This window comes from Limanda limanda, chromosome 5 (assembly GCF_963576545.1).
Source record: "Limanda limanda chromosome 5, fLimLim1.1, whole genome shotgun sequence".
Classification (NCBI taxonomy): Eukaryota; Metazoa; Chordata; class Actinopteri; order Pleuronectiformes; family Pleuronectidae; genus Limanda; species Limanda limanda.
The window spans coordinates 26,195,111-26,222,820 of NC_083640.1; the positions used below are offsets into that span (position 1 = coordinate 26,195,111).

The 27,710-nt window shown below is 40.2% G+C and overlaps 1 protein-coding gene across 1 annotated transcript in view; it reads right to left on the reverse strand.

The window, feature by feature from the left end:
• tacr1a (tachykinin receptor 1a) overlaps positions 1 to 20,507 on the reverse strand; it is a 40,056-nt gene extending 19,549 nt beyond the window's left edge. Inside the window, exons 1-2 of the mRNA XM_061071342.1 lie at positions 20,104 to 20,507; positions 6,671 to 6,865 (exon numbers count right to left, since the gene is read on the reverse strand). Of these exons, the coding sequence (XP_060927325.1) occupies positions 6,671 to 6,865; positions 20,104 to 20,507 (599 nt within the window). The remainder of the gene's footprint in view (positions 1 to 6,670; positions 6,866 to 20,103) is intronic.
• Between the last annotated feature and the right edge of the window lie 7,203 nt (positions 20,508 to 27,710).

Consider the following 27,710-nt stretch of genomic DNA (forward strand, 5'->3'; position numbering starts at 1 on the left):
AGTCATTTTCTTGTATAAATAAAGTATCAGAGCTGCACATAGAGTTCCTCTGCCACTCACTGTTACCTGCTTCCATCTGTGTGTGTGAAGGCCTGTATTTGACTAAACATTATCTATGGCTCCCTGATTAGCTTGTGTCAGGCTAAGGTCACATCAAGAAACTTGATATGTTAAATTGCAGTACCTGTTCTATACGAGGCACAGGTTGAATTGTTTAATCCTGACTCTGTAAACCTTACCAAGAGACTCTCTAAAGATGAGCTTGGTCTTTCCTAGCTGATTTGTCTCTTATGTTTTATTACACACACTCTCTTTGATAGGAATTCAGGAAACAAATGATAGGAAATGTTTAGCAAAATGTTTCCCTATTACCTTAGGACCTAACAGCAAGGCAGGTATGGTGTGTGGAATTTAATACAAATAAGCAAACTAAAAGACTAAACAAAAGGAAAAAACAACAGGAAGCAAAACGAAACAAAATCAGCAACAAAGGTGGTAAAAAAACAAAAGACAAAACAGCAAAATGGAAGAAAAATGGAAATTATGAACTCAGGGTGCATAGAAAGATATATACAAAACCAAAGTCCAAACACGGGAAGCTATATGTCCGAAAGCATCATTCTCCGCCTCCTGCATGCTGCGCCAAATATCGTATAGGATTTTGGAGTTTGAGTGAAGGTAAATAGTGGTTTTAAATTGAAAAGTACATCAACTTTTTCAGATAACAACCAACCAATACAATTTTAAAGTTTCGTCATCCACAGTGAAACAGCTGTACCAGCTGTACCCTGTAAGAGCAGAGTGGCTCTCCGACAGATCCTGTCTTCTGGGAGGCCCCCAGGGACCCGATGCTCCCACTGATGGATGACCCTCGGGGGAATAGAAGCTGTACTATGTCACCTTGCTGTCGTACAGGCTGAATCACTGAAACCACACTCAACAGAGGTCACACACTTTTGTTTTAATTTCTGGGGCTGCTGGCTCTTCTCTTCTCACAGCAGACAAACATGCCTCAAACTACCACATTTCTTGGCTCTTGTGACTGTGTGTATGTGTGTAAGTGTGTGTGTGTGTGTGTACGTGTGTGTGTGTAAGTGTGTGTGTGTGTGTGTGTGTGTGTGTGCCATTATGTGTACCAATACAATATGCAGGTTATGTGAAGGAAGGTGCCACATAAAGCTGTGCATGCAACTGCTTATTAAATCATATGGGTGCTGGTACCAGCGTACATAATTAATGAATGTGTGTGTGTTGGGAGAAGGGGCAGCTGTTCTTTTGACTTTGCCTGCCAGCAGAGGCGAAGGAATACCGGGGGTAACAGGACCTTGCTCCACGCCACCTTACTGGCACCAATCACAGGCTCATGTCGTGCAAAGCCCAATTTAGTGGGGAGACATCACAGAGTACGAGGTGTGCTCAGTCCGTGAGTTTCTCCGTGTGTGAGTCTGGGTCTCATAACATTTACCAGACGTATCCACACAGTGCATGTGCCTGTGGTAGTCAATCTATTCTGTGAGGTGTTTTTTCAGGACAAGCATATATCCTCACAAGGACAAAAGCTGTGAGGAAGGTTCTCCAAAATGAGAACACTTTGTTTATTCTTGCTGCCTCCACTGGGTTAACAGCCAAAATTGGCAGTCAGGTGTTTTATTTCATAGAGATGAAAGGTTTGGTCGGGGAGCACACATTACGGGTTAGAGGTTATAGTCAATCAATGAAAACCCCATTAAACCACATGCCACACACAAAGGCAGTGACTCAACAAGAGATCTGTGGTGACCGGGTTTTATTGAACAAGTTGAGAGAGCTCTATAGAAAGTGACACCTTGGTTGTAGTCGTTCAGTTTCATCCACTCGAATGTTCATCAAATCACTCACTGGATGATTCTGGCACTGTGACAGGAAGCCTCTAAAGCAGCTAATCCCTCAGGGTAACATCAATGTGGTTTAGTGCTTTAACAAAGAAAGTCTGGTTTCATGTTAAGAATCAGCTCTGGAGGCTGATCACTGTTCAGGATGCACATAATGGGGCAACACCCAAACCCTTAGTACCTCTTCCACCGAGCATCTGTATCTGTAAGATTAATTCATCATTTGGGTCCATCACTGGAATGATTCACATGCTCGATTCAATATTTTGCTAGATGCTGAGATATCCAGTTCTGGACCTGGGCAGATGTAATGATGAAATCTACATCACAGAGCCCCAGGTGGAAACAATGAGTTGGCCTTATATCAACAAATTCCCAAAGTCTGTGTGTATGTGGTTCACTTATCCTGAGAACTGTTTATCGTATCACCTTCACACCATGTGTATTGTTAAGGGCCCAAGGAAGTGCAGTGTCAATTCTGGATGTGTTTTACGCTCAATATGAATTAACTTTGAATAAACAGCAGTTGTGGCTGGGAATCATTGATGTAAGAAACATTGTTGATCATGACAAAAGCACATTGCAACAACGGCTTGCACACAAGGCAAGTGTAGTAATTAAAGAGATGCTGCACACTTACATGTGTTTTTTGAGCTGTAAACAAAACTATGTGACTGTTCTTTGATTAAATGAAATCACGCTGGCATTAATATCACATTCACCACCGAATTTATAAATAAAATGTACATTCATGAGTTGAAAATGGGTCAACACCACCTAGAGATTCAAACCGTCTTGTACCTTGTAGGGACAATGATTGCGTAGAGTCGACTGTTTAGGAATTCTCTACGTCGTGACATTTATATATCTATGTTTATGTCTATGTGTAACACTCTCCAATCAAAGGGGGGCAGCCCTTGAGTAGGAATCTGAAAAGGGTGCTAATTAAAAACTTAAGTTGAAACTGAAGTGTTAAACCAACACATCATCCACCATTCATAGACATCCCCCATCCTCATCTGCCCCTCAACTGTCTCCCACACACAATGACTTTGGGACCAGGCTGCTCCTCAGACGCAGTTTAGCCCCAGCTGTCTTGTCACCGGCCACCTGTGCCGGCAGTTCAGATGGCCACGGACGACAGGAAGCTCCGGAGGTGACAAGCTTAATTCCATACCACATTTCTCTGGAAAAGTGTATGAGCTCCAATGTAGATAAGCTTTAACATGCTAATTGGTATGTAATTTGTGTGTGTGTGTGTGTGTGTGTGTGTGTGTGTGTGTGTGTGTGTGTGTGTGTGTGTGTGTGTGTGTGTGTGTGTGTGCGTGTGTATGCGTGTGTGTGTGTGTGTGTATGTGTGTGTGTGTGTGTGTGTGTGTGTGTGTGTGTGTGTGTTTGTGTGTGTGAGACACTTCAGACAAAACTAAGGGAGAAAGTTAGTTTTGTAAGTTGCTGCTGCAGCCTCCCTGTATGTGCAACACTGTGATTTCTATTCTTCTGCTCACTCATAAGTGTCTGTATAGGTCAGAGTGTGTAATGGGGGTGAGGTATGTGTGGTGGGGGGTGGAGCAGGTTACGTAAACGTGCACTTATTAACATTGTCATCTATTAATACTCAACTATGAGACCTGAATTACAGATTCTCACTGAGAGAGGGAAGGCAGCAGACTTGCCGCCGTACAGCGTGTGATGGCGACGATGATGAAATTCCTGCAAAGGAAGCCGTGTGGGACCTGACCCCAGGTCAGCCTTAATCAGATATGCCATTTACAGCTTTAGCAGCTGAGCTGAATGACTACTGTGCTCTCACTCAGCTTCGACGTGTCACTGATTAAAGTTTCATTAAAAAAGTAATATGTGCAGCAGGCATCCCATCATGAACAATGAAATTGCTGTTGTGCTGTTCATAACTAAATATATTTCCATGGAGAAATGTGACAGAGGCCGTTGAAAGGGAAGGCAATAGCAGGCTGGCAGCGAGCATTGCTGCTGATGAGCTGAGAGGTTTCCATCAGCAGAGCTGTGATCAGAGCCATGTTGCTGAGTGCCTGCATACGTGCGTCATTGCACGAGTGTTTTTCTGTGTTAGCTCCAACAGTATTGTGTGCGCGTTTTGTGGAAGTGTACCTGCAGCTGTGCTTTGATCTGGGTGTCGGCAAGTTGTGCCAGTGGGATTAGAAAAAGACAAATGGCGGAAATTGAAGAATACTAGGTAGAGGTAAAGTATGAATAAATCACTTACTGGTATGATGCATTTAACCTGTTTTCTAAAGCAGCTTCAGAAGTTTTGGGGCTGTGCAAGAGGAAGATTAACAGACGCGCTCGCAATGCATCACCTCGCCTTTTCTTCTGATTGTAGATCAAAGGACGAGGAGAGAGGAAATTGGCGCAGTTCGGCAGCGACAACAGCTATTTCCTCTGCACAAGCAAAGGTAATATACAGACAGCGTTAAAATGATTCACATTCATGTTTAGGACCCTCTGGTGTGATAGAAGAGGCCTTGGGTTCTATTTTAGCAGCTCAAGGAAAGATGATATCTGGAGCAAAGGTGACTGGTCAACACTGACTGTCATTGAGCTGCCTCACCAGGGTCACACAGTGCCTGAAATCATTCTTAGTGCTTGTTGTAAATTCCTTTCACCCTGCTGCGTCACATTAACTTAAATGATGTTTGACAAGCATCTTGTCAAACCTCTCTGGTGGGCTGTGCTTGAACCTTCCCATGGGAAAGATAACACTTGGTTTATCTGAGTCCTCCTCCACTGGAAGCTATGTTTAGTTTATTGTTGCTTCATTTGGATGTTCAAGCTGTACAGTACAGCTTGAACTGTGCAGACTGTGGCTTGAGTTTGACACTACAGGAATGTTTTACATTCATCTGCTGACAACTCTCGGTATAAAGAACCCAGCTCAGCACGTGTAATGATGAGCAACATAACAGCAAGTCTGGAAACCAGTCATGGTCCAATATGAAGGTTGAAAAGAGTTTAGTGGAAACCTGAAATCTGAGAGGTTAAAGTGAAGCGTGAGACATATTGTGTCAATGTTCATAATGAAAAATAGGCCTCATGCACCAATATCCTAGTTCTTTTTTAAATTTGTTCTCAGGGAAGTTCCTAGGAAGGAAAGCTGTCTAGAAATGTTTGCACCAGTGCTATTACATTGATTAATGCTATTGTCTTCATAAAATGGAAGAGCGTGCCAGTTATTCCTAGTAAGCAAAATCCAATAGCATGTAAAAGATACCCGAACAAAATGACAGTGACGCACAAATTGAATATGCATATATATATAATATAATGAAAATACATTTAGAATACATTTACGTTTAGAATCTCACAATAAGAAATGTACACATACTTAAATAACCAAATATCAACAAAATATTATAAATGATCAAAAAATTATGGTAATTTAAATCTTATCACACAACTATATAACTGAAAAAAAATATTTAGTATTATTATTTTTTTGTCAATAGTATATGTCAATAGTAGAGAGTGTGTAAGTGTTCTCTTCAGTTTAGATTCTGTTCTTACCAAAGAACAGATCCCAGATAAGAAAACATTGGTGAATGTCAGAAGCTGGTGAGTGAGGCTCAATATCTGCATAATTATAGATTTTGGATGTTTAAGCATCGCTCATGCCTGAATTCTCTCAAACAAAATGTCTTCTTTCGAGGAATCCATTATCCATTTCAGCATTGTACCGAACTAGCCTTAACTAAATGATCCATTAGAGACTGTATATCAAAAAAGTGAACAAGAGCGGAAACACAAAGCACATACCAATGCTGTTAACTAATGGAGAACATAAGCTTTTGAATATACAGTGTATTTTCCAGAGGTTGACCCTTTCCATGACTATGAATTTGAAAAACACAGTTTATGTCTCAGGAGTCAAATCCTATGGGTGATGGTTTATAGTTTAGAAATTTGAAGAACTCTGGCTGAGCTGTAAATCTGCTGCTACTCCAGGGACTATTTTACTATTTGGCAACATGAAGGTATGATTGAACATGTTCCTTGATTTATGGAATCAACAGCAAATTGCAATGTCAGACAGGTTGGTTTTTAAAGAAGCTGGAATCAATAAGGCGTATAAACATGGGGCCCATTCCCCCAAACCACTCTTAATGTCCTCCGTCTGTTGTGGTTGGATGAAGCAGCTAAATCACCCCTGTTGGAAAATACAGGTATCAACCAAACTCAGCTTTGGCGTGAGGTTTGCTGACAGACTCAAACCATTCACTTTTACATTTATTTTTTTTTATTTTTTTTTAACAGACTGGACTAAGAATCATGTGGTGTGTGTTAAAGATGTGAAAAATACAATTTAAAAATATAAAAAAATAAAATAATTTAATTCTCTTCAATTATCTTTTTATGAATTATGATTTGTCTATTGATTCCCTCTTTCATTTTAATTTAATTTCCTGGTCTCTGAAGCACGGTAAATCATTCTTGAACAGAACAGATGGGTTCTTCATCTGTGTAGCTGCGGTAGCTGAAGTACAAATGTGAAATGAACGGTGGAGTGACGCCCCGTTCAAATGGAATCGTTCCTTTCTCCTGTCCAACCAGCAGCGTTTGCTTTTCACAGGGGAGAGAACACAAATCCCCGATGACGTGCCTTCAATTGTTTCTCCACAAAGCACAAAAAGCCTCCGTGCTCTCTCGCCGCGCTCTCTCATTTACACTGAATGCAAACAACATCCTCCAACATTTGCCACCAATTCAAAGAGTAATTAACAATGCTTGTTAACTATATGAATGGGTGTTTCCGCAGGGAGACTCACATCTTTTTGAAGTCGCACAAATCGTATTCGGGCCAGTCGATGAAGCACACCATCCGACCGGGGAGCTGGTCCGTGTTGGAGTAGTAGTACTGGGGGAAGGCCAGGAGCAGAGCCAGCACCCAGATCACCCCCACCACCACTTTGGTCTCTGTGGATGACATGCGCTGCTGCAGAGGGTGGATGATGGCCATGTACCTGTAAAGGAGGGGGGGGGAGTCAGTAATGCTGGGAAACATTTTCAGGATCATATAATGTCCAAATTATAGATACAACTGTATTGCCTGTTCTAAACCTGTCTGTTTTGAATGAAGTGTACTCTTGTCCTAAGGAGTGAGTCCTCCTCAAACATCTACAATAAACCTTTTATTGTTTTTGTGCTGGATGTTGTGTGCAGAGGTTTTTTATTAACATTGTATGGAGCAGAGAGAAGGTTCATCCAACCTGGTTTACCCACAACAAAGATTTTATCCTGAAGCTGATAAATTGAAAGGTTCATGAGATATGCCTTCCACATACAGACAGACAGACAGTAGATGAAACACTGAGCTAAATAAACATATTTCTAGGAGACAGGGTTGCCAAACAAATTTGTTAGCTCGAAACTGTGGGTTTGATCACTCAGGGTTTCGGCTTTCATTGCGTGCAAATGATTTGACCCCAGGCTACATTGAAACACTGCTAATTCACTTTGAATGGGGGGACGTCATGCGTTGCTGAACAGCATTGTGTATCCATCGCTTTGCTTTGTGTTGCTTTCAACAGGCACAAGCCAATCAAATTAAGTGTAAACGAATAGTAAAGCCCAGACGCTGGCCAATCAAATCATGTTTATGCAAATACAGGTGAAAAAGAGCCTGGAGAGAGGAGTCAGAGGCAGCTGGTGAACCTGGTGTGCATTTATCTGGATGTGGAGTTTATTTCCCCTTGTACAGGTTCACACAAAAGGCAGCTATTTGTGTGTCCTGAGCAGGAAACTGTGATTGGCTTTTGTCATTGTGACGAATGCACCAGCACCGAGTGTCAGGCCTGTCTACCACCGTGCATTAAAGCAATGCATACCTGTGTGTGTTCAGTAAAGATAGAGGATGTTGTTTGCTGTTCACACTGTAAAGAACCTTCAAATGTGTTGTTTGTTGTTTGTTTGTTTGTATTTTGTGCCGTATGATGCCCATCATTGACTTCCCTTTTGATGCATTAGGACAGCACTGCATCAAATCTGTTAAAGTTATATAAGAACAAAGACACCAGATTAGACAAACCTCTTCAGTATCAAATAAGTACAAAGATTATACTGACAAACACAAGTGCAAGGTATCATAATGTAAAGCGTCAGTTTGATTGTCCATTGTTTGAAGAGTAGATGATTCAATGTCCAATGTGTGATCACATGTTATTTTGGGCCTTGTTGTGGGCAAACTGTGAAAAAAATGCTCATTTGTTTACGAGTCATACATTTAAAAATAGTGTTCCTGAAGGGTAACTCGACTACACACTTAACTTCGCCCACGTAGCAACATCTGAAGCATTTCAAAGGAAGTCTACAGGTCAAACTGCACATTAAGCTTTGCCTTTCACTCAAACAGGGAATAATAATTTTTCTACTAAATATTTTTTGGGAACATGAATAGATGCTCTCTGCAGACTGGAGTTGTAGAACAGTGTCTGCCATGAAGCAGAACTCCAGTCAAATGATTCCTCTCAGCGTTTGAGCGATCATTTCACATTGTGATAATCATCTCTCATCAGAGAGACAACGGAGCACAGGAATGACTGAAAACGACCTCATACATCATTAACAGTGAGCCTCATCATCAGGGAAATGGGTTAGAGCACTTGAGCTGACAGATCCTCTTCCCCTCAGTAAAAATACAAGTTGTCTAAGTTCTTTTTTATCCCCGCAAAGATTTTACCTGATATTTAGTTGAATTTACTTTATTTTAAACCTGTAAAAATGGTTTGGTCCCCCTGACAAGTGCCGTTTTTATTTGGATGTTTTTGTGTTAAACACAATCAAAGTAAAATATAATTATACAAACTCTTTTCTCGCCTTGATGTATATGCTCTGGAAACCAGTACAGAGGATTATCCTCAGTTCATTTTTTTGTTTTCTTTTAATCAAAGCTCTCCAGTAAAATGCTAAAGAGGTCTAATTAAAGGCTTAATCCCACTAATAACCCAAATGAATCTGCTAAATGGACTAATTATATCAGTGACAAGAAGATGCCTTTGAAATCTAACGCTCCCAGTGGTCTGCTGAGAAGGAGAGATCAGTCTCAGCTTTACTTTGGCTCAGCTTCAAACGCCGCCAGCAGCCACGTGCCTTCGTTTCTTGATGTAGGTACGTCACAGTCGGGCTGTTGATGTCAGAATCAAACACACACCTGCAGAGGACAGAGGTCTGTCCACTCGACAGCCCCAGTCATCATCACTGGCAAGCAAGAACTGCGCTCAGGCTGAACACAGACATTTAGTCATTAGAATTTGCATTTAACCTGCCATGATTGAAACTGCTGTTTATCACTTATGATTAAAGAGTCTCGACGAGGCTCATGTGGGTTATAATGTCATTTCAAAAAGTGTTATTCAGACAAATATGTTAATAAACGGAAGTCAGAAGTCCGAATTTATTGTTGACAAATACTTTTTGATTGAAACAAAGGTCGGTAATTCTCTCAATTGAATTTGATCTTATCTGAAGCCGGAATACAAGTCATGATTCTAAAAATGTAATCCTGTTAGCTTAAGCATCTATTTATCTATATCATCAAAGTGATGTAACAAAGTACATTTACTTTGTTACTCTAACAGAGAACATGTTTATGTACTTTAGTCTTAATACTTTAAGTATATTTAAAAGCAAGTTCTTACTTAATATCATTCAAGTAGAAAAGTGTATGTGGTACTTTACCACTGCAAACATCTGCTTTAAAATAATTTAATTGGGGGATTGTGTTTTTTCCCCAATGAAGAGCCACAACTTAACTTTTGAAAGGGAATATAAACATTTTCTGTTGGACAGTTACTACTGCAACCACTGATATATCTCATACTGGTTATTTCCTCCTGTTTAATTCCTTTCCCCTCTGAATGTCTGTGTTACTGTTTTGTCTTATATTGCTGCAGAACAGGAACCTGCCATAAACCATTTCTAACTGAGGCAGGCCTGTTCAACTGAAACTGCAATGATACTTTTAATCCTTTTCTGTAGGATAAATAAATATATATATATATATTTGTATAGAACAATGTACAAAGCAGCTGTGTTAACCCATCCTTAACAGAGCTGTGGTTATATAGACAGTGGATGGATAAGGAAGTAATTGCAGGGTTGGTGGTTGATACACAGCTTCTCTTGTCCACCTAACGACGTGTCCTTGTATAAAATGTTGGATGTTGGATGTTGCCATCAATTAACATGCAGCTCCGCTTGACAAGATAAAAGCAGCATTAGGAGCCCAATCTGAAAGACAGTTCTACGAGGTTCTACTGAGCAAATGCTTGGAAGTGCTTAATGACTGAAGTCTGCCGTGCACTTGTAAACATTATTTTGATTTTCTTCTAGTTTCAATGTTATTCAGTTTGCATGAAACCGTTCCGTTTGATTAACTCCACAGCTGGAAAAAGCCGTAATAATAATCCAGTATAACCCAATATAAACACTGCTTTTATTCATACAAAAAAAAATGTCGCTCTCTGCATTCTAATGTCTCAACACCCACTGCTACAGCTGAGAGGTATTTCATTTTTCTGGATTTGTCGGTAGAGAATTTGCTTCCCTGTGTTTCCCTCCCTCTCAATTTCATTCCCTTTTATTTCACATCTTGGTAAGCACACCTCCGAGACTTTGGACTTCAAATGTCGGTCTGTGGGCGATATCTGATTCCTCTCAATAGGACACCTCTCACAAGGTGGCAGACAGCATGGGCAACCTTTGCTGCATTGCATGGGTGAAATACATCTGCAATTATCCACAAATAGAACCTGAACTGCCACGGCAGCGCACCGGTTCAATATAAACACCATGAGGCCACTGCAATGCTCTCCAGAACAGCAATAAGTGATTAAGAAGGAAGCATCTCCAACGACAGATGAAATTGCCTGCCTTCAAGCCTGTCAGTGCTTTTCAAATTGCATTTAGAAGTAGATTGTGGTAATTTGATCATGAATTTGTTTCCTCTGGTTTATTGGCCTCTCAGGAGGCTATTGTTGAATCAGAGAATGTGACGTAAACTCTGCTCGGTTGGGAGGAGAAAGACTTGGTGAAGGCAGCAGAGCCTGGATGTGTGTGTGTGTGTGTGTGCAGCAGAGCCTGGATGTGTGTGTGTGTGTGTGTGTGCGTGTGTGTGTGTGTGTGTGTGTGTGTGTGTGTGTGTGTGTGTGTGTGTGTGTGTGTGTGTGTGTGTGTGTTAGAGAGTGAGTGTGCTTGGTAAGATTTTACTTGTTTCCATTGTTGTCCACTTGCATAAATATGACTCCTTCAGCCTTCAATCTCATTACTAACCAGCAGACACTCGAAACCAATATCCACCTGCTCACTACAGCATCCCGGCTCCCCTGAATGAGCGGTGTGTGTGTGCATGTGTGTGTTTGTGCACATATTGCCTTGGTTGTAGAAAATTAGCTTGCTTGTTGAGGTCAACCCCATTATCAATTCAATTTTAATAAACTGGATCGACTTGACAGGGGCCGTGGGAGCTGTAACTATAATGACAAGAACAATTACATCCTCTTTAGCAAAAGTAAAAGCACTTTGGTTTTTATTGCAATGCTTTATATTGAGATTTTGTACGTGTCAAAAGCAAATTCTGTTTAATTTCATGAAAAACATAACTTTTCACTGCAGATAAACCAGATAGGTTAAACTTTTCTAACTGCACCACAGACTGTTATAAAAAAGCTCTGCACACAACATCCAGCACACAAACAATAAAATTGACATTATATTGTAGAACTGTTTGAGGAGGACTCACTAATGACTAATGAAGAACGCGCACTGCAGTAAGTCATTATAATTATGAGAGGATGAACAAACTTTCGATAGATTAACAACAAATACTGCAAAAATATGTGACTGCATCAATAAAATAAATGAGTATTGTTGACAGATATTTGCAGATGTTTGATCTCAGTGACTTCATTGTATCCCTCTCTTTAATAGTGCACAAGCCTCATCAAATTGAATAAAAGCAAGGCAACCAATCTTAATTATTTTTAATAAAAATTATAACTGTACCTAATGAGCCAAAACAGGATTTTAAAAGACAACACAACAATAATAACAACAGCCACCTGTCGGCCAAGGGCCCCGTAGCAAAGCACATTTAGCCTTCTAGTCACTTTTTAAGATCTAGTTGGGATTTGATTTTTTTTCCAGTGACAGGAAATGACAAGTGTTAATTGGAGTGTTGTTTATTCATCCAGAGGTGAGATGGCTCTGAGGCAGCTGCTCAGAATGATCTAAATGTCTGGCACTGACGCTGATGGAGGTGGATGTATTGAAGCATCTCTGATACACGGATTTCATACTGGTGGCAAACTGTCACATCTTGACGAGCATAATGTGAACATCAGAGCTGTAATGACATCTTTGACATCTGTTGCATAGATTGTATGGATTATACTGGAGCAGTTGCTGCTGGAATATGTAAAGTTAGAGTTACTTACAGCACCAGGCATTTGACATCTCTAGTAGTAAACGTCCATAACATAATTATTGCAGTGTCATTTTAGTATGTACAGTACAAAACCAACATCATTGTGTATTTATGGAATTTTTTCCCAGTTTAGGGTAGAACAACAGTGGCTACATCACACTGTGCATTACCTTTAATGGCCATGCTGCTTTTATTTTATATCATGTTGATGTTTGCTGAAGCCTATTCTTCTTTGATCCTTAGACTGCACTCGTGTATTCCAAGACTATTTATTTGAATGCGTTGCTGTTAGTGCAGATTTCCTGGATCCAGAGAGGATGAATCCTCTTCACTATCACTATTGTGAGGTTCAGATTCGTCAGCATGAACCCTGGCTGCACTTTGTGTTTAGTGCTAATGATCGACAAAGGAGTATGAGGAACAAAATGAATTGGATGGAAATGGATAATCAAACAATCTTTGATCAGCTCTTTCTTGTGCTACACGACATGTACTGTCGTTTCAGATTGAACTTAATGTCTAAAATCATTGGAGTAATTATGTCACGGTATCCATTGCATTATTGTGTTTTCGTAGTTATTTAGATAAATGTTACAAGTCACAAATCAAAATAGGGTTTTGGGTTAAATCAGGCAACAGAGGAAATGTTCACTCTCCGTGATAATTTTCCCAGTGTGATTTGGAAATCAACCCCACCGAGAGCACTAGTTAATTCAAATGCCATCATTTTCTGCTTGATGACATCCATGTCACCTTATTGCCTGCTTCTAGTCATGTCACATAGTCTTTTTGTAGTGAGAAAACACACATTCTTCCCACTTTTCATTCCCGGAGCATTAAATCACAGCTAGAGCCATGCGGGGTGACAGAGGCCAGAATAACTTCTCCTGATGATACCTCCAGGGACAAGAAATGGAGGAGGGAGAGGAGGAAGTGGAAATTGGTGGAGGGAGGTGAGAATGCTGGAGAGAGGGCCGTCATAAGCTCTTGTTAATATGCTGCGCATGCACTAAGTCATCTGCTGCTGTGACCTGGTCTGTCTGTGACAAGCCGGCAGTGTGGTGGAGAGAAGGTTGATGGTCCAGTCTCAGCCAATAACTCTGTCATTTGTTACTGAAACAGCTCCTCGGTCAAGTGAGGGGGAAAATGGAATAGCTCAGATATCAGAGATGCAGGCCACAAAGACTTAGGGTTACGATTTTCTTGGTGAATGAATAACTCTCTATTTTCTAAACCATTAACCCTGAAGAGGCCTTGAGGGAGGAATCCACTTGTGAGCTCGCTTTCACCGATAAATACGATCAATCTCTGATGATCACCACACTGCAGGGAATGACTAAACAATGTATGTTTCCTTTTGGGGGGTCCACTTCCTTATGCAGTCCGACTCGTCTAATTTTTCAGAATGCAATAAGAACCACTGTTTAGCCCATTAAAGCAACTGTAGGAATCGAAATCTGCGTACCATTGACTTATAAAGAGCCACTTTTATCACCTTTTTTATTTATACAATAATATGGTTATAATAATAATAACTTTATCTGTATAGCACTAATCTAAACAAGGTTACAAAGTGCTGCACACAAAAGTCCATTGCAAAATTAAGAATCAATTGTAATAAAATATATTCTGCAATTAAATGAATTGCGACCACGACACATGCTGCATGTTACATTTGATTTTACAATGTAAAAAAGTAAACTAGTCTTCTCTCATGTTCTTGTTTCTCAAGCACAAACATTTCTCTTCTGGTATTTCACACAGATCTGGTCACAAGCAATCTCAGAGTCCATTGGCTACCATTTGATGAGGAATGACTAGTTTCTTTTATCACACAAATCAAACGTTTCTACACATAAAGCACAAACATTGATTTTCTATCGAGGCGTATCAGGTCCAGGCGACAGTTTGACTGCTCTCTATTCCCAGCTAACTGCATATGAATATAGATAAATAAAAAAGCCAATACGTTTTGGTCAATTTTTCCACATGGAGACGTTTAACCTGCCAATAACCAAAGCCCGCAAATGTGATGAGTCAAACTACAAACGGAAAAGGCGTCAGGGCCACACGCAATATTTCAGATACATATATATATATATATATATATTATATGATTCTGCAGAATCTGTTTATAGATGTATCTGTTACACAATCAGTTGAAAAAATTTACAAATTAACAACTAGCAGGCCTATTTGACTTGAGCAGGTACTAATTACAACATTCCTCTCCCTTTTTTAAGATATTGATGCTGGTGCAAGAAGGTAAATGGTTCTATCATTATTCGACAGTAGCAGCGACCACAGATCCACCTGAGGATGTTAACCAGTTTAGAGAGATGGGACTTGAATGACAAAAGGTCTTCCACAAAGATGCTGGGTCTTAAAACTAAATAAAATAGAAGTCCAACTCCTCTGTGAAGTTTGCATGTTATCTTCCAGACAGTGTGGGTTCTATCTGGGTACTCCTCCCACAGTCGAAACACATGCAGATTGAGTAAGGTTGATTGGAGACTCTAAATTGACCAGAGCTGTGAATGTGATATTTATTTGTCTGTGTATGTTGACCCTGTGATTCGCTGGTGACCTCCGCCTCTCGCCCGATAGCAGCTCAGCGGGTGCATGGCTCTGGAGAGGATGTGTGGAATAAATAATGGATAGTTGGATAGTTGGGTAGCTTAGACACGCGTTTTTTATACGTGTCTCCCTTTGCTCTCAAAACAGCCTCTGCTCTTCATGACAATCTGATCCTTCACTGATTTATTATTATTATTGTTATTATTACGGAAGATTTTTACTCTCTTATTTGGTCTTCGTTTTCACAATATTGTGCCTTATATAGAAATGTTGCAACATTTTCACACTATTCAAGCTTCTGGATGAACTGAGCAGCAGTGTTTCTTATTCATCAAGAAACTTTGAATGGATCCAAACGTCGCTGTTTCTAAATTAGATTACATTAGGCTAATTTTATGTACGACATATACAAATGCCAATTTACATATGTCATTCATCAATTGCATTTAATGGGCACTTTGAAAATGCATCCCAGATCTGAATATTCAGCATCTGCAATTTCTCCTCAGAGCCAAACTATGACCTGATGAATTCATGCATTGCTGAAGTCTGAGGTTAAGAGAGAATGCTCATCAGTGTTTCAAATGAAAATTCGAGCAGCTATCAGTGGCACACAGAAGGCCGCAACTAAATGGCGCAGAAATTAACCAAATGGAACAATGGATTTCAGTCTGGTCCTCCACACTGCACTGTGCACATTGATACTAATCAATATCCAATAATCTAGACATGGAGCCTGTCCCTAAATGCATCTGTTGGAAGGCAGAGAAATATCCTCAGCTGGTCAGTCTCCTGCTCACACATTGTAGATAAATATACAGTGACAATGAACGCTTTAGATGTGTACAACACATAAATGGTTTATAACAAAGGGGGGTTACTCATGTGAATCATGAGATCTTCATAAAGTTCCCTAAAAAAAAGTGTTAAGTCACTAGAAAGTCAACTAGGCCAATAATGACCTACTTGAATGGCACACAAACACACACACACACACAAACACACACACACACACACACACATACATGACAAATCAAATAGAAAATGCATACCTTTGTTATAGTTATGCATGTGATCTATATTGACTGAAATGAGCAGACATGTGTGCATGCACTTTATAAATTGAATCCAGTCGTGTACAGACACAATGCGACTGGTGGCCCTGTTGGTAAGCAGCCTGCATTGTGGTTGCACAAGCTGGCAGCCTGGCAGAGTCTATTTAGATTCCATGAAGAACGGAAGTAGCCTACAAACAGTAAACATAGTCGGCTGGAATGCTAACAATAATAGAGTGATGATGGAATGAGAGTCATTTTAGGCTCCTTTAATACTTTTTTCCATCATTGCATATAGGCTATGGAGACAGGATCGTCATTTCTGACAAATACACATTCTGACAGTTTATAGTAAATATGACATTTATGAAGACATAAATGAAAGTCAAACATTCCTTATTTTAAAGAAAAGTTGGGTAGGTGGGCACATCACATAGCCACGGCAGGTTCCTATGATCACATATCACAGAAAGAACAGAGTGAAATGTAGCGACAGTGAGAGCATGCAAAACCAGTGGACAATCCACACAAATGAATTAGAAGTTGTGCAAATTGATGCAAAGACACATCCCTGCAACTTGAATATGTTTCAACTTGAGCAGTAGCCCAGGGCTTTATGAATCTGCCTTACGAAGATATAGCAATTGAAGGAACAGTGAAAATCCAGGTAAATATTAGAAAGAACCAGATTTTCTTCCACCCAGTAAACAGCCACGTTCCCACAGACACAGTGTGTCAACTTTTACCTTGCTGACATCTTTGCATCATTGTTGTCTGGGCAAGAATTCCCCCCACTGTCTTTCCGGACAAACTGTAAGAGTCTACAACCATGCTTCTCCCCCGTCTCTCACTATCCAGTAATGAAACCAAAAATATCCTGGATTCCAATGCTGACGTCTTGCACATTTGGAGCCAGACTCTGTGCAGTAGAGATCATGGTTTGGAGCTGTGGATTTGTCTGAACACTCTGGCTTCCTCCCAAAGTCCAGAGACATGTAGAATTGATTGGAGACTAAATTGACCTTCGGTGTGAATGTGAGTGTGAGTGGTTGTTTCTCTCTGTACGTTGTGTGATAAGCAGGCAACCTGTCCAGAGTGGACCCGCCTCTCGCCTAGTGTCAGCTGGGATTGGCTCCAGCGCCTCCTTTGACCCTCAAGGGACGAGTGCTAATTTAATGGATAGATGGTAAATCCATCCACTTCTTGAAACTCTGTTGTGTGTATGTTATAACCAAGGTTGAATTTAAAATGCACAGCTGATGAATGAGGTGAGTGACTCAATCTAATACTGATCAACCTAAATATGCAAACCATAAAGAAACATCTAGCTTTTATTGCTCCAACCATCAGGGATTTTGAGAAAAGGGGTGCCACTCTAAGAAAACCCATTTTCAACAGCATACCGAAAAGTAACAATACAAAACAATTTGTCTAAAGGAGCCAGATAGTGTGGATTTAGTGGAGGTGTTAATAAGGCAATTCACACCTACAGGCATTTGTGAATGGGTCTGGAATAGCTCAGTTCATTTTCAATTTCCTGGGGGCTTTAATAAACGTTACCAACAAGAATGCCTCCGGCTGCAGTTGGACAGAGTTACAACCAATCAGAGCAACAAAATGTGCGATGTAACTCATTAACAGGTGACGTGAGGGCATTTGTTTTTTCCTCTTTTAGAGAAAACTTGTCGCAGGTGCAGCTCGCAGATCCAACAGACCACGCCACATCAGCAGAGGCCATCTCGGTTGTTAAAGGGAAATGCCTAAGCAGCGCTCCGTTATCAGTCATCATACCAGGAGCCTAGATGTCAGAAGCGTATATGAGCTTATTGATTGGTCTGGTTTATGGGGTACTGTGGTGCATATTTCAGAACAATAAAATGTTCTCTATTACCTCAATTCAATCAGCATCAGGCCCAGCAAACTGGCATCTGTGCTGGACCGGAAAGATGATCTATGGTTTGTGGGTTTGTGCAGCGCAAGAGCACCACAGGAATGATCACCGCAAAAACGGAGATAGAAAAAAAATAATCAGCCGCAGCACATAGCTCCATCCGCTCTTGAGGGATCCTGCGGCTTTGCTTTATTTACCAAATATGATTTGATGATCAACTACTGGGAACTCTTAAGCTCTCACAGTTACCAGTCAATGGAAATGAAAAAGTGAAATATTAATAGTTGCTTAAACAGCTGCAAGTGATTAGTCACAGTAGGCAAAAAATGTTTATTCTACCAGTCATCATTGTCGACAATAATTTCCCCAAACAGACAAAAAAGGTTTGATCTCATCAGTGTTTAGCGTGGACAGTGGTCAAAGGGAGAACCAGCAGATTTCTACATATCCTGAAGAGGTTATTGGGCTAAATCAGGGGTTTTCAACGTTTCCAGGCCAAGGACCCCCCAAACTGGTGGAGAGATGGAGCAGGGACCCCCTATATATTGTAAAAAAATGTGTTTTATATTAAACTGGGCCTAGTGCCATGCATAAACATAGCGACCCTGTTATTGTGCATTCAATACTAAGCTATTCAAATATTACACGGGTTCATATATTCATGTTTTTAATTTAAACATGTGCAAGGTACAGGGTGGCCATGCCACTGCCATTTATAAACATACATCTTGCATGTATGGCCTGTTGCCATTTCAATGTATTGCTAACTTCCACTATAGCTCTGAGGGTTTAACCTAATGCTGGGAAATGTCAAGTTCACTGCTCTGTTGATAAAAGGAGGAAGTGCAGTGGAATTACACACATCTATCAGCTGAGCTCTGGAGGTAGAAGAAAGAGCCACAGAAGAAGATGCGATAGGACGGATACAGCTTTGTTTGCAGGGACGGAAGGAAGTGGCTGAAACACACGCACACACTTACACATGCACTCACATACACACACACACACACACACACACACACACACACACACACACACACACACACACACACACAAACAAACAACGCATGATGTGAAAAGAGATGACAAAGATGTACATACATTCATATGGACACACGGAAATTAAACATACACATACATAGTGTGTAAATATGCATGGAAGCAAACACAACCAGCCACCAGGCCACACATGCACACACATGTACAGACATGCTGAAACACACAAACATTATTCAGAGCCCCACTGTGGATGGCGATCCAGCTATAACAGATGTTCAACAATTGTATTTAATACTACGACACACGCACAACACATCACATACCCACAAACTAGAACACACAAACATACACACACAGCTACAGCACAAGGCTTTGTTACGCATACAATTTCCAATCCTGCCTCATTGTCATAAGGAGCCTTTCAATTAATGAATAGGGCTCCAACACGCACATGATTTTATGTATTAATTTAATGCACGAGAGGCTTTAGGTTTTAAAATATACATCCCCCATATACCCCATATTTTCAAAGCAGAGTTACTACATGTGAAGAACAGCATGACATAAAACCAATCATTCTGTAGCCTTGTTTAGGACTTGATCAAGCAGGTGACTATAAGCTCTATATGACTGAGTTGATTGGAGGTTGTTCCACTCACTGGGCTTCATTCAACATATGGAAATAAGACGAACCACTCTGCCGAGCACGGAGAAAAGACAGCATCACATTACTTCAGCCATATAGCTGCATTTTTTTAACCATTTACTGTTATAAGGAAGTAAATGAAAAAGAAGTTTCTTATTATTTTTTCAATTTTTTTTATTATAAGAGCACTCAGCCTCAATACAGTAATCTTCAACCAAAGCAAGTCAGCATGTGCTCTATCACAAGATGTTAATAATGATTCTTTTGGTTATCAGCAGTATTGTTTTCTAGAATATTACTATAAAACCAGTGGACCGTGAGTTTTCTGCAATGCGACCCTATCACACTTAATATGACTTTTAATTTGACATCACTGTTACATGTTAATACCATTTCTGTATGTTGTCATTGCTGAATTAGGAGAACAATGGCAAAATATATCACTCTCCATACTGGTTTTAATGTGCACTTTCAAAGAATTCTTAATTTCCTTCACATAGCCTGTTGTTTAAATGTGGATCAGTATGGATGATCCACAGGTTTAAAGCATGTTATTCACTCCTGGGATTTTGCCATTTCTCGCCCTTGTACCTCATATACACGTAGCCTACCTGTCCAGAGCGATGGCAGTCATTGAGTAGATGCTGGCAAACACAGCCGCGATGGGGAAGAAGTTGTGGAAGCGGCAGTAGACCAGTCCGAAGTACCACTCGTTGTGCACGGCGTAGGTGAAGTTGATGACCGTGTTGAAGGCGGACATGGAGGCTTCGGCGAACGCCAGGTTCAGCAGAAAATAGTTGGTGACGGTCCTCATGCGTTTATGCGCCATGATAATCCAGATCACTGTCACATTACCTACAACGGACACAATGACTATACAACTGTACGCAATGGCCCAGAGCACGATCCTCCAGACTGGCTGAACGAACTGGTTGTGGTAAACAGTCCCGTTATTAGTGTCATTGGGGCTGGTGGTCCAATTTGGCACATCGGTTGAATTAAATAAAGGATCCATTTTGCGGTTTAAGACAGGAACTCACGTTAAACCACAGAATATCAATCTATATCATAACACAGCAAAGTTCAAGATCCCGTGCCAAACGTGAAAACAACGACTGGAAGTTTCAGAAAGCGTCAGCGCTGCATGCTCAGTCTACCACTCACGTTACTGTATAGGTGTCCCTGAAAGCGTCACTGTGGAAATGACCAGTTCAGTAATTAAGTTTTTAGTGGATCTTTAAATTCCAGCCTTGAGCGCTTACACTCTATGTCCGTGCGTAAAAAGGAAAACGCGCCTTTTACGCACAACGCAGCTCAAGAGCAAGAACCAGTCAGTGTTGCCTGAAGCGGTCCCACATGCAGTCTGAGCGAGCTGTGCTCCTTCTCCTTCTCCTCTCCCTCTGCGGCTCTGCGCTCTTCTCCTGCTCCTCTCCTCACAATGAGCCGCTGCTCCACAGTTTATGGAGCGAGCCGCTGCGCACCCGTCCAATAGACAGCCTCTATGTAATTATGACTATGGATGAGCCCAGGTACGTTATTCATCCCATCTCAGCCTGAGCGCATGGAGAACACAACAGGAGCATCACGTCTGAATAACCGTTATCTCGTTTTTCCAAGCCCATATCATTCCTTCCAGGAAACAGCACAGAAACAGGATAATGAATTAAAGAAGCCAGACAAAAATAAATGATAATAGTGATGTATATATAGCTTAATTGATAATACAGTAATATAGTAATAATAATAAAAATAGCAGTAATTTACTCATTATGATAGCAAGATTGGGATCATGTGTATCTTTCATTTATCTTTTATAGATTAATATATTTAATGCCTTAAAATCTATTTGATTTTCTGGTGTGTAATGTGATTAAGAGCCACAGAGACTGAATGTCCCTGACTCCATCTCACTGCCCCCTCTTGTGGTCTCATGGTCTGCACCCTGTGTCATTCCAACACTCTCCAGCACCCGGTAATATTTAACTCCAAACTTGACTATTGAGAGAAAAAAATCCATAATGCTTGACTGTTTATGTGTGCATAAGCTGGACTGCACCGCAGCAACAGGAGCCTGGGCAGTCCATGATATTTTCCTCAGGAGACTACTCTCTTATTGTTTACAATACAAATATTTCTATACTTTTTCAGAGCCATATGTTTCTGGTTCCATTTTTCATGCCTGTGTTTACAAAGGGAAACGGCGTGAGAGGAGAAATGAGCTCATTAAGGCGGCTCCACTTCCAGGCCTGCCACCATGCAGACCCTTGACTGCAATGAAACTCTGCGGAGTGAAATATTCAATGAACTTGAATACGTTATTATTCAGCCTCGGGTTTCACTGCTTTGAGGCTGAGAGGTTTGATCAGGGGCGTCGTTAGGCCTGAAGCCCCCCTAAAATGTTCTTCAGCCCCCCCAAATAATTATTGGGATTTTTTTTAATTTTTTTTTTTAATTTTTATTTTTTTAATTTAACTATTGTTTTACGCATGGACAAGATATTTATAACTCTAACATGCTACATATGTGAGTGCGTTTCTGGTTTGTATGTTTTCTACCCCTTCAAATTACAATCCAATAGCCTCTCATCATACTTAACAAGTTAAGTTAGTTTGTTATTTTGTTAGAAAATGTCTACAGTGAGCAAGAGTGTGAACGAGCAGATTTGAAATGTAAGAAATAACTATCGACAGCTCTCTATTCTTTGCATTAATATCTATCTCTAGTATTTTAAAACAATAATATCAGTGCCTATAGAATGTTCTTGTTTATAATCAGTTAATGCTAGTGAAAACTAAATGTTATAGTGTCCCTCATAATGCTATTGTACCGGTATATCATCCAATTCATTGACCAGATGGATATAAGAAGATTCTTTAGCAGAGGTGACAGCTCCGCCCTAGTCAAAACTAGTATATCCGTCTTTCCTTTATAAGCAGGAAAATTATTTCTCTCTATTTGAAAAAAGTTCACAATGACCCTGAAATTCTGTCTCTTCTGTTATCTTATACTGAATGAATGCAAGCAAAGATACAGAGAAAAATCACACTCTTTCTGATTGAACCAATCTATGAACTGTCTGATACAATTGATATCCACAGCCCCAAATGAGCCCAAAAAATTGGCGCGCTATGCGCGCAAACATTCTGCTTCCTTAGGGGCTAAGCCCCCCCTTTCTTTCAATCCTAGAAACGCCCCTGGGTTTGATATTATTGATAAATGTGATACTAATATTTTGGTTAGTTATTACATTTAGGGTCCCAGAGGTTGAGCCCCTATTATTTAGTAATTTCCCTGCATTTTCTCTGGCACCGTGAGATTGACATTTATGTTTTGATCTGTGTCTCATTGACTATTGGATGGATTGTTGTGAGGCCCTGATGAGCACTTCTGATAGATTATCGAATAATTTTGGTTTATCACCAAATACCTATAAAACCTCCCCATTGGCATCAGCACCAGCTATACCTTGTGTTTACTGCTGTGCTTTAGGGGCACATTAACATTCAGCTCAGGTAAAACATGAACTCCACTACATCACATTATATTTAAAGATCAGGGTTGAACTTGAATGCATCTTCATTGAACATGATAAATCAGTTCTTGACCGCTTTAATCCTCTGTTGCCTGCTGTCAACCTTTAAAAACACGTCATTCAAGCATGATGCAGGTTTTTGTGTTTGCTTTGTTTGCTGAGCGAATGGCTTTGTGTGGGGCAGACAAGCTGCTGATTACCAGAACAATCAAGCACAAAATTATCCCCAATAAATGAGTGAAATTACTACAGTCTACAATGAAAAAAGGTTATTTCTGCCCACTTACTCCAAAACACAAAGTTAAACGAAACAATGACCATGTTTTGATCTCAGGTGACCTGACATTGCCTAGATGTTTTGAAAATGGACACCACTCCCACACTGTATACATACACACCAACAGGCTTGAAACTGAGATGACAGGTAATGACAGTTTACCATCTAACCCACACAGAGTGAAAGACAGTTTAATAAGTCTTATCTCAAACAGCAGACAAAGGCAATTCATCACATAATCAATAATAGACGGGAAATATGGCACTCTCACGTCATGCCAAGAAGGTTCTGGATTTGAACCAGCCAAGCAATCAGTGCCTTTCTCTGTGGAGTTTGCATATTCTTTCATGTAGGTTTCTTCAATTGCCCATGGGTGTGAATGTTAGCGTGTACAATAGTGTGTCAGCTCTGTGATAGATTGCCCCCATTTCTACGTTCATCCCACCTCACACCCAATGTCAGCTCGGACTATCACCTGCTACCATCAGAGAGGATGGATGGACACAAGATATCAACCATATACCAATATATCAAAAAAAAGCTAAAGGATAAATAAGAGGTAAATTCACTGCTTGAACACACTGTATCTGTATTTACATGCTCCTCAGAAGGTCCCGACTCGTGAAGTCACTATTCTTGACTTAGGTCTATTCATGTGCTTGGTGTAAAATAATGGATGCTGGAAACAAATGAGTAGTATTAATGTATTTAAAGGATTTAAACAACACCTAACCCTAATTTCATGTTAAAAATGATTGGATGTGATGTACTGTATGCCTGTATTTGATAAAAGGAAATCAAAAAAGATAAACAACACCTTGACACCTCTTTCCCAATGTTTGTATAATAACAACAAACAAACTATAACTATCAGGTGTGAAAGACATATACATAATTTGGAAATATAAAATAAACAAAGTATTGGCTAAAAAGCATGGTGTTAATTTGCAGGTGACATTTTACAATTACCTACGCTGTCTTGTTGTTGCTCTGACTTAAGATGGCGTTCACATGAATTTTCCCAGTGGGGAACTAATTTTTCTGAATTCTGATACCACATAAACGTGAGAGACAGCCCAAGCATGGAGGGAAATGTGTTACATACATGAAAAGACATGCAACAAGAACCTATCCTCCTAAAGAATATATATTTTAAATGCTATGAACGACAAAACTAGTGCTAAACTGTATGGACTTGCTGAGATAAGACATATACAGAGCATCTCTGCTTCTCCTCAGTGGCCACTATTGGAATAATGTTGCTTAAAACATCTTGTGTTATTCACCCAGCATAATTCCCCACTTCAAATTCACAGAGAACAGAACATCATGCAATTTCACATTATTGGCAATTCTCTTCTCACAGCTCGTGTTTGTCACACTGCAGGCTATGGATTTCATGCAGGGTTGTTCTGTGTTAATGCCAGGGACACAGAACCAGGTGTACCTCTTGTAGCATCATTTTGTGGGTTGCTGAAAGCTCACTTGAAAAAGACAAATTGAATGTGTTAAAATTGTGAGTAAATGAAAGGGGGAAAAAAGTCTGGTGCACATAGTCAGTCCATCCCTCCATCTGTCTGTCCAAAACTTTGGACCAAAGAAATTATTCCGCCATCTCACGAACTGATAACCATTGAATTTCATATAATTTTGAAGTTTCCTTTAATCATAATTCCAGGTCAACATCTCAAAGACTGCACAGGACTTAAACTGTTATTAACTGATACATACGTGGAAAGTTGAAACCTTATTTGCTAAAGGCTTATGCATCAAGTTGGGGGTTGTGACACAAGTTTTATGGTTTAGGTAGTATTTGTGATTTAGATTTAATAGTGCAGTGACCGTTCTAAACCTGCATGCTTGGAATGGGCTTTTTTTGCTTTTCCTGTGTTTATGCGTAGTAAGTCCTCCTCAAACAGTTCTACAATATACTGTCACTTTTTATTAGATGAGATCTGGACGTTGCTTGCAGAGCTATGATGCAGAGTGAAGTTAGAAATCTTTGTGTCCATCCTACCTGGTTTACTTATTTACTTTTCATGAGATGGAACTGAATTTCTTTTATCATTGTTCACAAGTGTGGTTAATATGTACGTGAATGATTTACTTAACAGGTGTTATTTTTTCATACATATTAGAGAAGTCCGATAAGCAAATGATACAATCTTTACCTCGATATGAAGCATTACTGCAACAAAACAAAAACTTTAAGCTCTCAAACCCTGGACAAGTCAGAGGATGATTATCGAATTTCCCCACTTATTTGAGTTATGTAATACAGGTTCACCCTTTCTCTATTCCAGTATTTGTGGGAATCAAGGTTGGGTGAGGAAGACGAGAGGGTAAACTGACTTTCTTAGAGGCAGATAACAATGGTTTGGTGAGATGAGCCAAGGTTAACATATATGTGTCCAATAGAGTAGCTCCTATTGGTTCCCATTCCTCCTGTAATTGTAATCTTCACATGCTGCTACTGAGCTTTGTCCTACCCAGGTCAACATCTCCCCATCGCTCCCTGCAGCACACCATGAATATCATCTCCTCCAAAGATTTCAACAGTCAATCATGGATGGTGTTCAGTTGTGTCAGCCCTGCTCCTCCTGGTCAAGGACCTTGCTTTACCCTCGGGTGAAGCTTCGATCCATGTTGACTGTCCTCTTCGTCACACCTGTCAGAGCTGTTTGTTGTGGGAAATAAAGTGGTGTGAGGAAAAACAAAAGAGGTGACGAAACCAGTTTGTAGAATGCACAGCAGTGTTATACCCCCCTTATTTCACCCCATTTCCGGCTCTGTTGCAGTTATGATGCAATGGCTTTTAGTTACCATAACCTCTTTGCCATAAATGCATTGTGAGACAGATTCACAAATAGACAGAGTCCTCTATCTCCCACTGAGTGCACTGAACTCTCTCTTTCATAATCCTATTGATTACATTTATTTAAATTGTCTCACTTTATGCACATCTCTTTACATGTTTATATATATATATATATACATATATATAAATATTAACAAGTGGTTTTGTGATTTTTCTTAAAAATACAAAAAAAGAAACAGGGCATACAAGGTGATTTTGTTTTCCATGTGTGAAAAGGGATCAGCTGAAATATTCAGAATCTAGCCTTTTTTCACAATGGAAGGAAAATCGATCCTGTGGTATCAGCCTCAGACAAGAGACAGCAGATATCTACCGCACACTGCAGTGTGGTCCTGAATTTAGAAAGCAAATTTCTGGAACACGTCTTTTCTTACGATGACAGGACAGAACAAAATCCAGCCCTGGTACTTTCCCAAGAAGATATCATCTTCAATAGTCTTTATTTATATAATGCTTTTCTAGTCTCGATGACCACTCAAAGAAACTTTAGGCATAGGATTTAATTGTCCTCTAAAGTAACTGTAAAGCACTATTGCAACCCTGTAGTTGCAGCCACAACCCCAAACATAAAAAAATGGCAACAAAAAAACAAGTAAGTTGTTGATCATGGAAAATGTTACAGCTATATTGCCGTCTGAAAATACACTCGCCATGAATATTAGCCATTTACAAATAATGAAGAGCTAAAGTACAGGGAACTGCTGTCTTATGAGCAATTTGCTTTTTCTGAATTTTTATTAGTTGTTTTTTCATTCATTCAGATCTGCCAGTCATTCTAAGTTATTAAAGGGCTTAGCTTCATCCAATCATCGCCAACAGAAAAACAAGCTAGTCTCAGGAGATGGAAATGTGGCTGATTATGATGACAAGTTGTTTACTTCACCACTCGTGGTGAAATTACACATGCAGTCCAATCAGCATGTGCTGCTTGAATCCAAGACCATTTTGCTCCTTCTGTCATCAGGTATTGAAACTGCTTTTCCACAAAATTCAAGTTGAAGAAGAAACTAGTTTCTTTTTAGTTTCCTTTCTGTCACTGAGCTTCGCTTTTGGGGCATTGAATGACTCTGTAACTCCAGACAGCACCATCATACTGTTGTGAGGCAGGAAAAGAACAAAATATGACAGCTGCACCTTTGTTGTAATAGGTCACAATGCTAAATGCTTTGAAATGGCTGTCAAGAACAGTAGGCCTGTACTTGCATTTAAATGAACAGCCCTCTGTGTGACATGCTCATTTTGTAGCTGTCAGGAGAAAACTAAACATTTCCATCCTTTTGTAGTGAGTAGCACTGTCGCCTTAGAGTAAGAAAGTTCCTGGTCCAAATTCCGGCTAGCCCAGGCCCTTTGGAATTTCAAAGTTTGAGTTGGGCTTTGCTCTAAATTGCCTGTAGGTTTGAATGGTTGTATGTCTTTGTATGTTGGCCCTGTGATTCGCTGATGAGTCAAGGGTGTACCCCGCCTCTCACCCCCCCCCCACCCAGTCAGAGATAAAGTGCTGGAGGGAAAAGTGCCTGATGATAAAAATCCT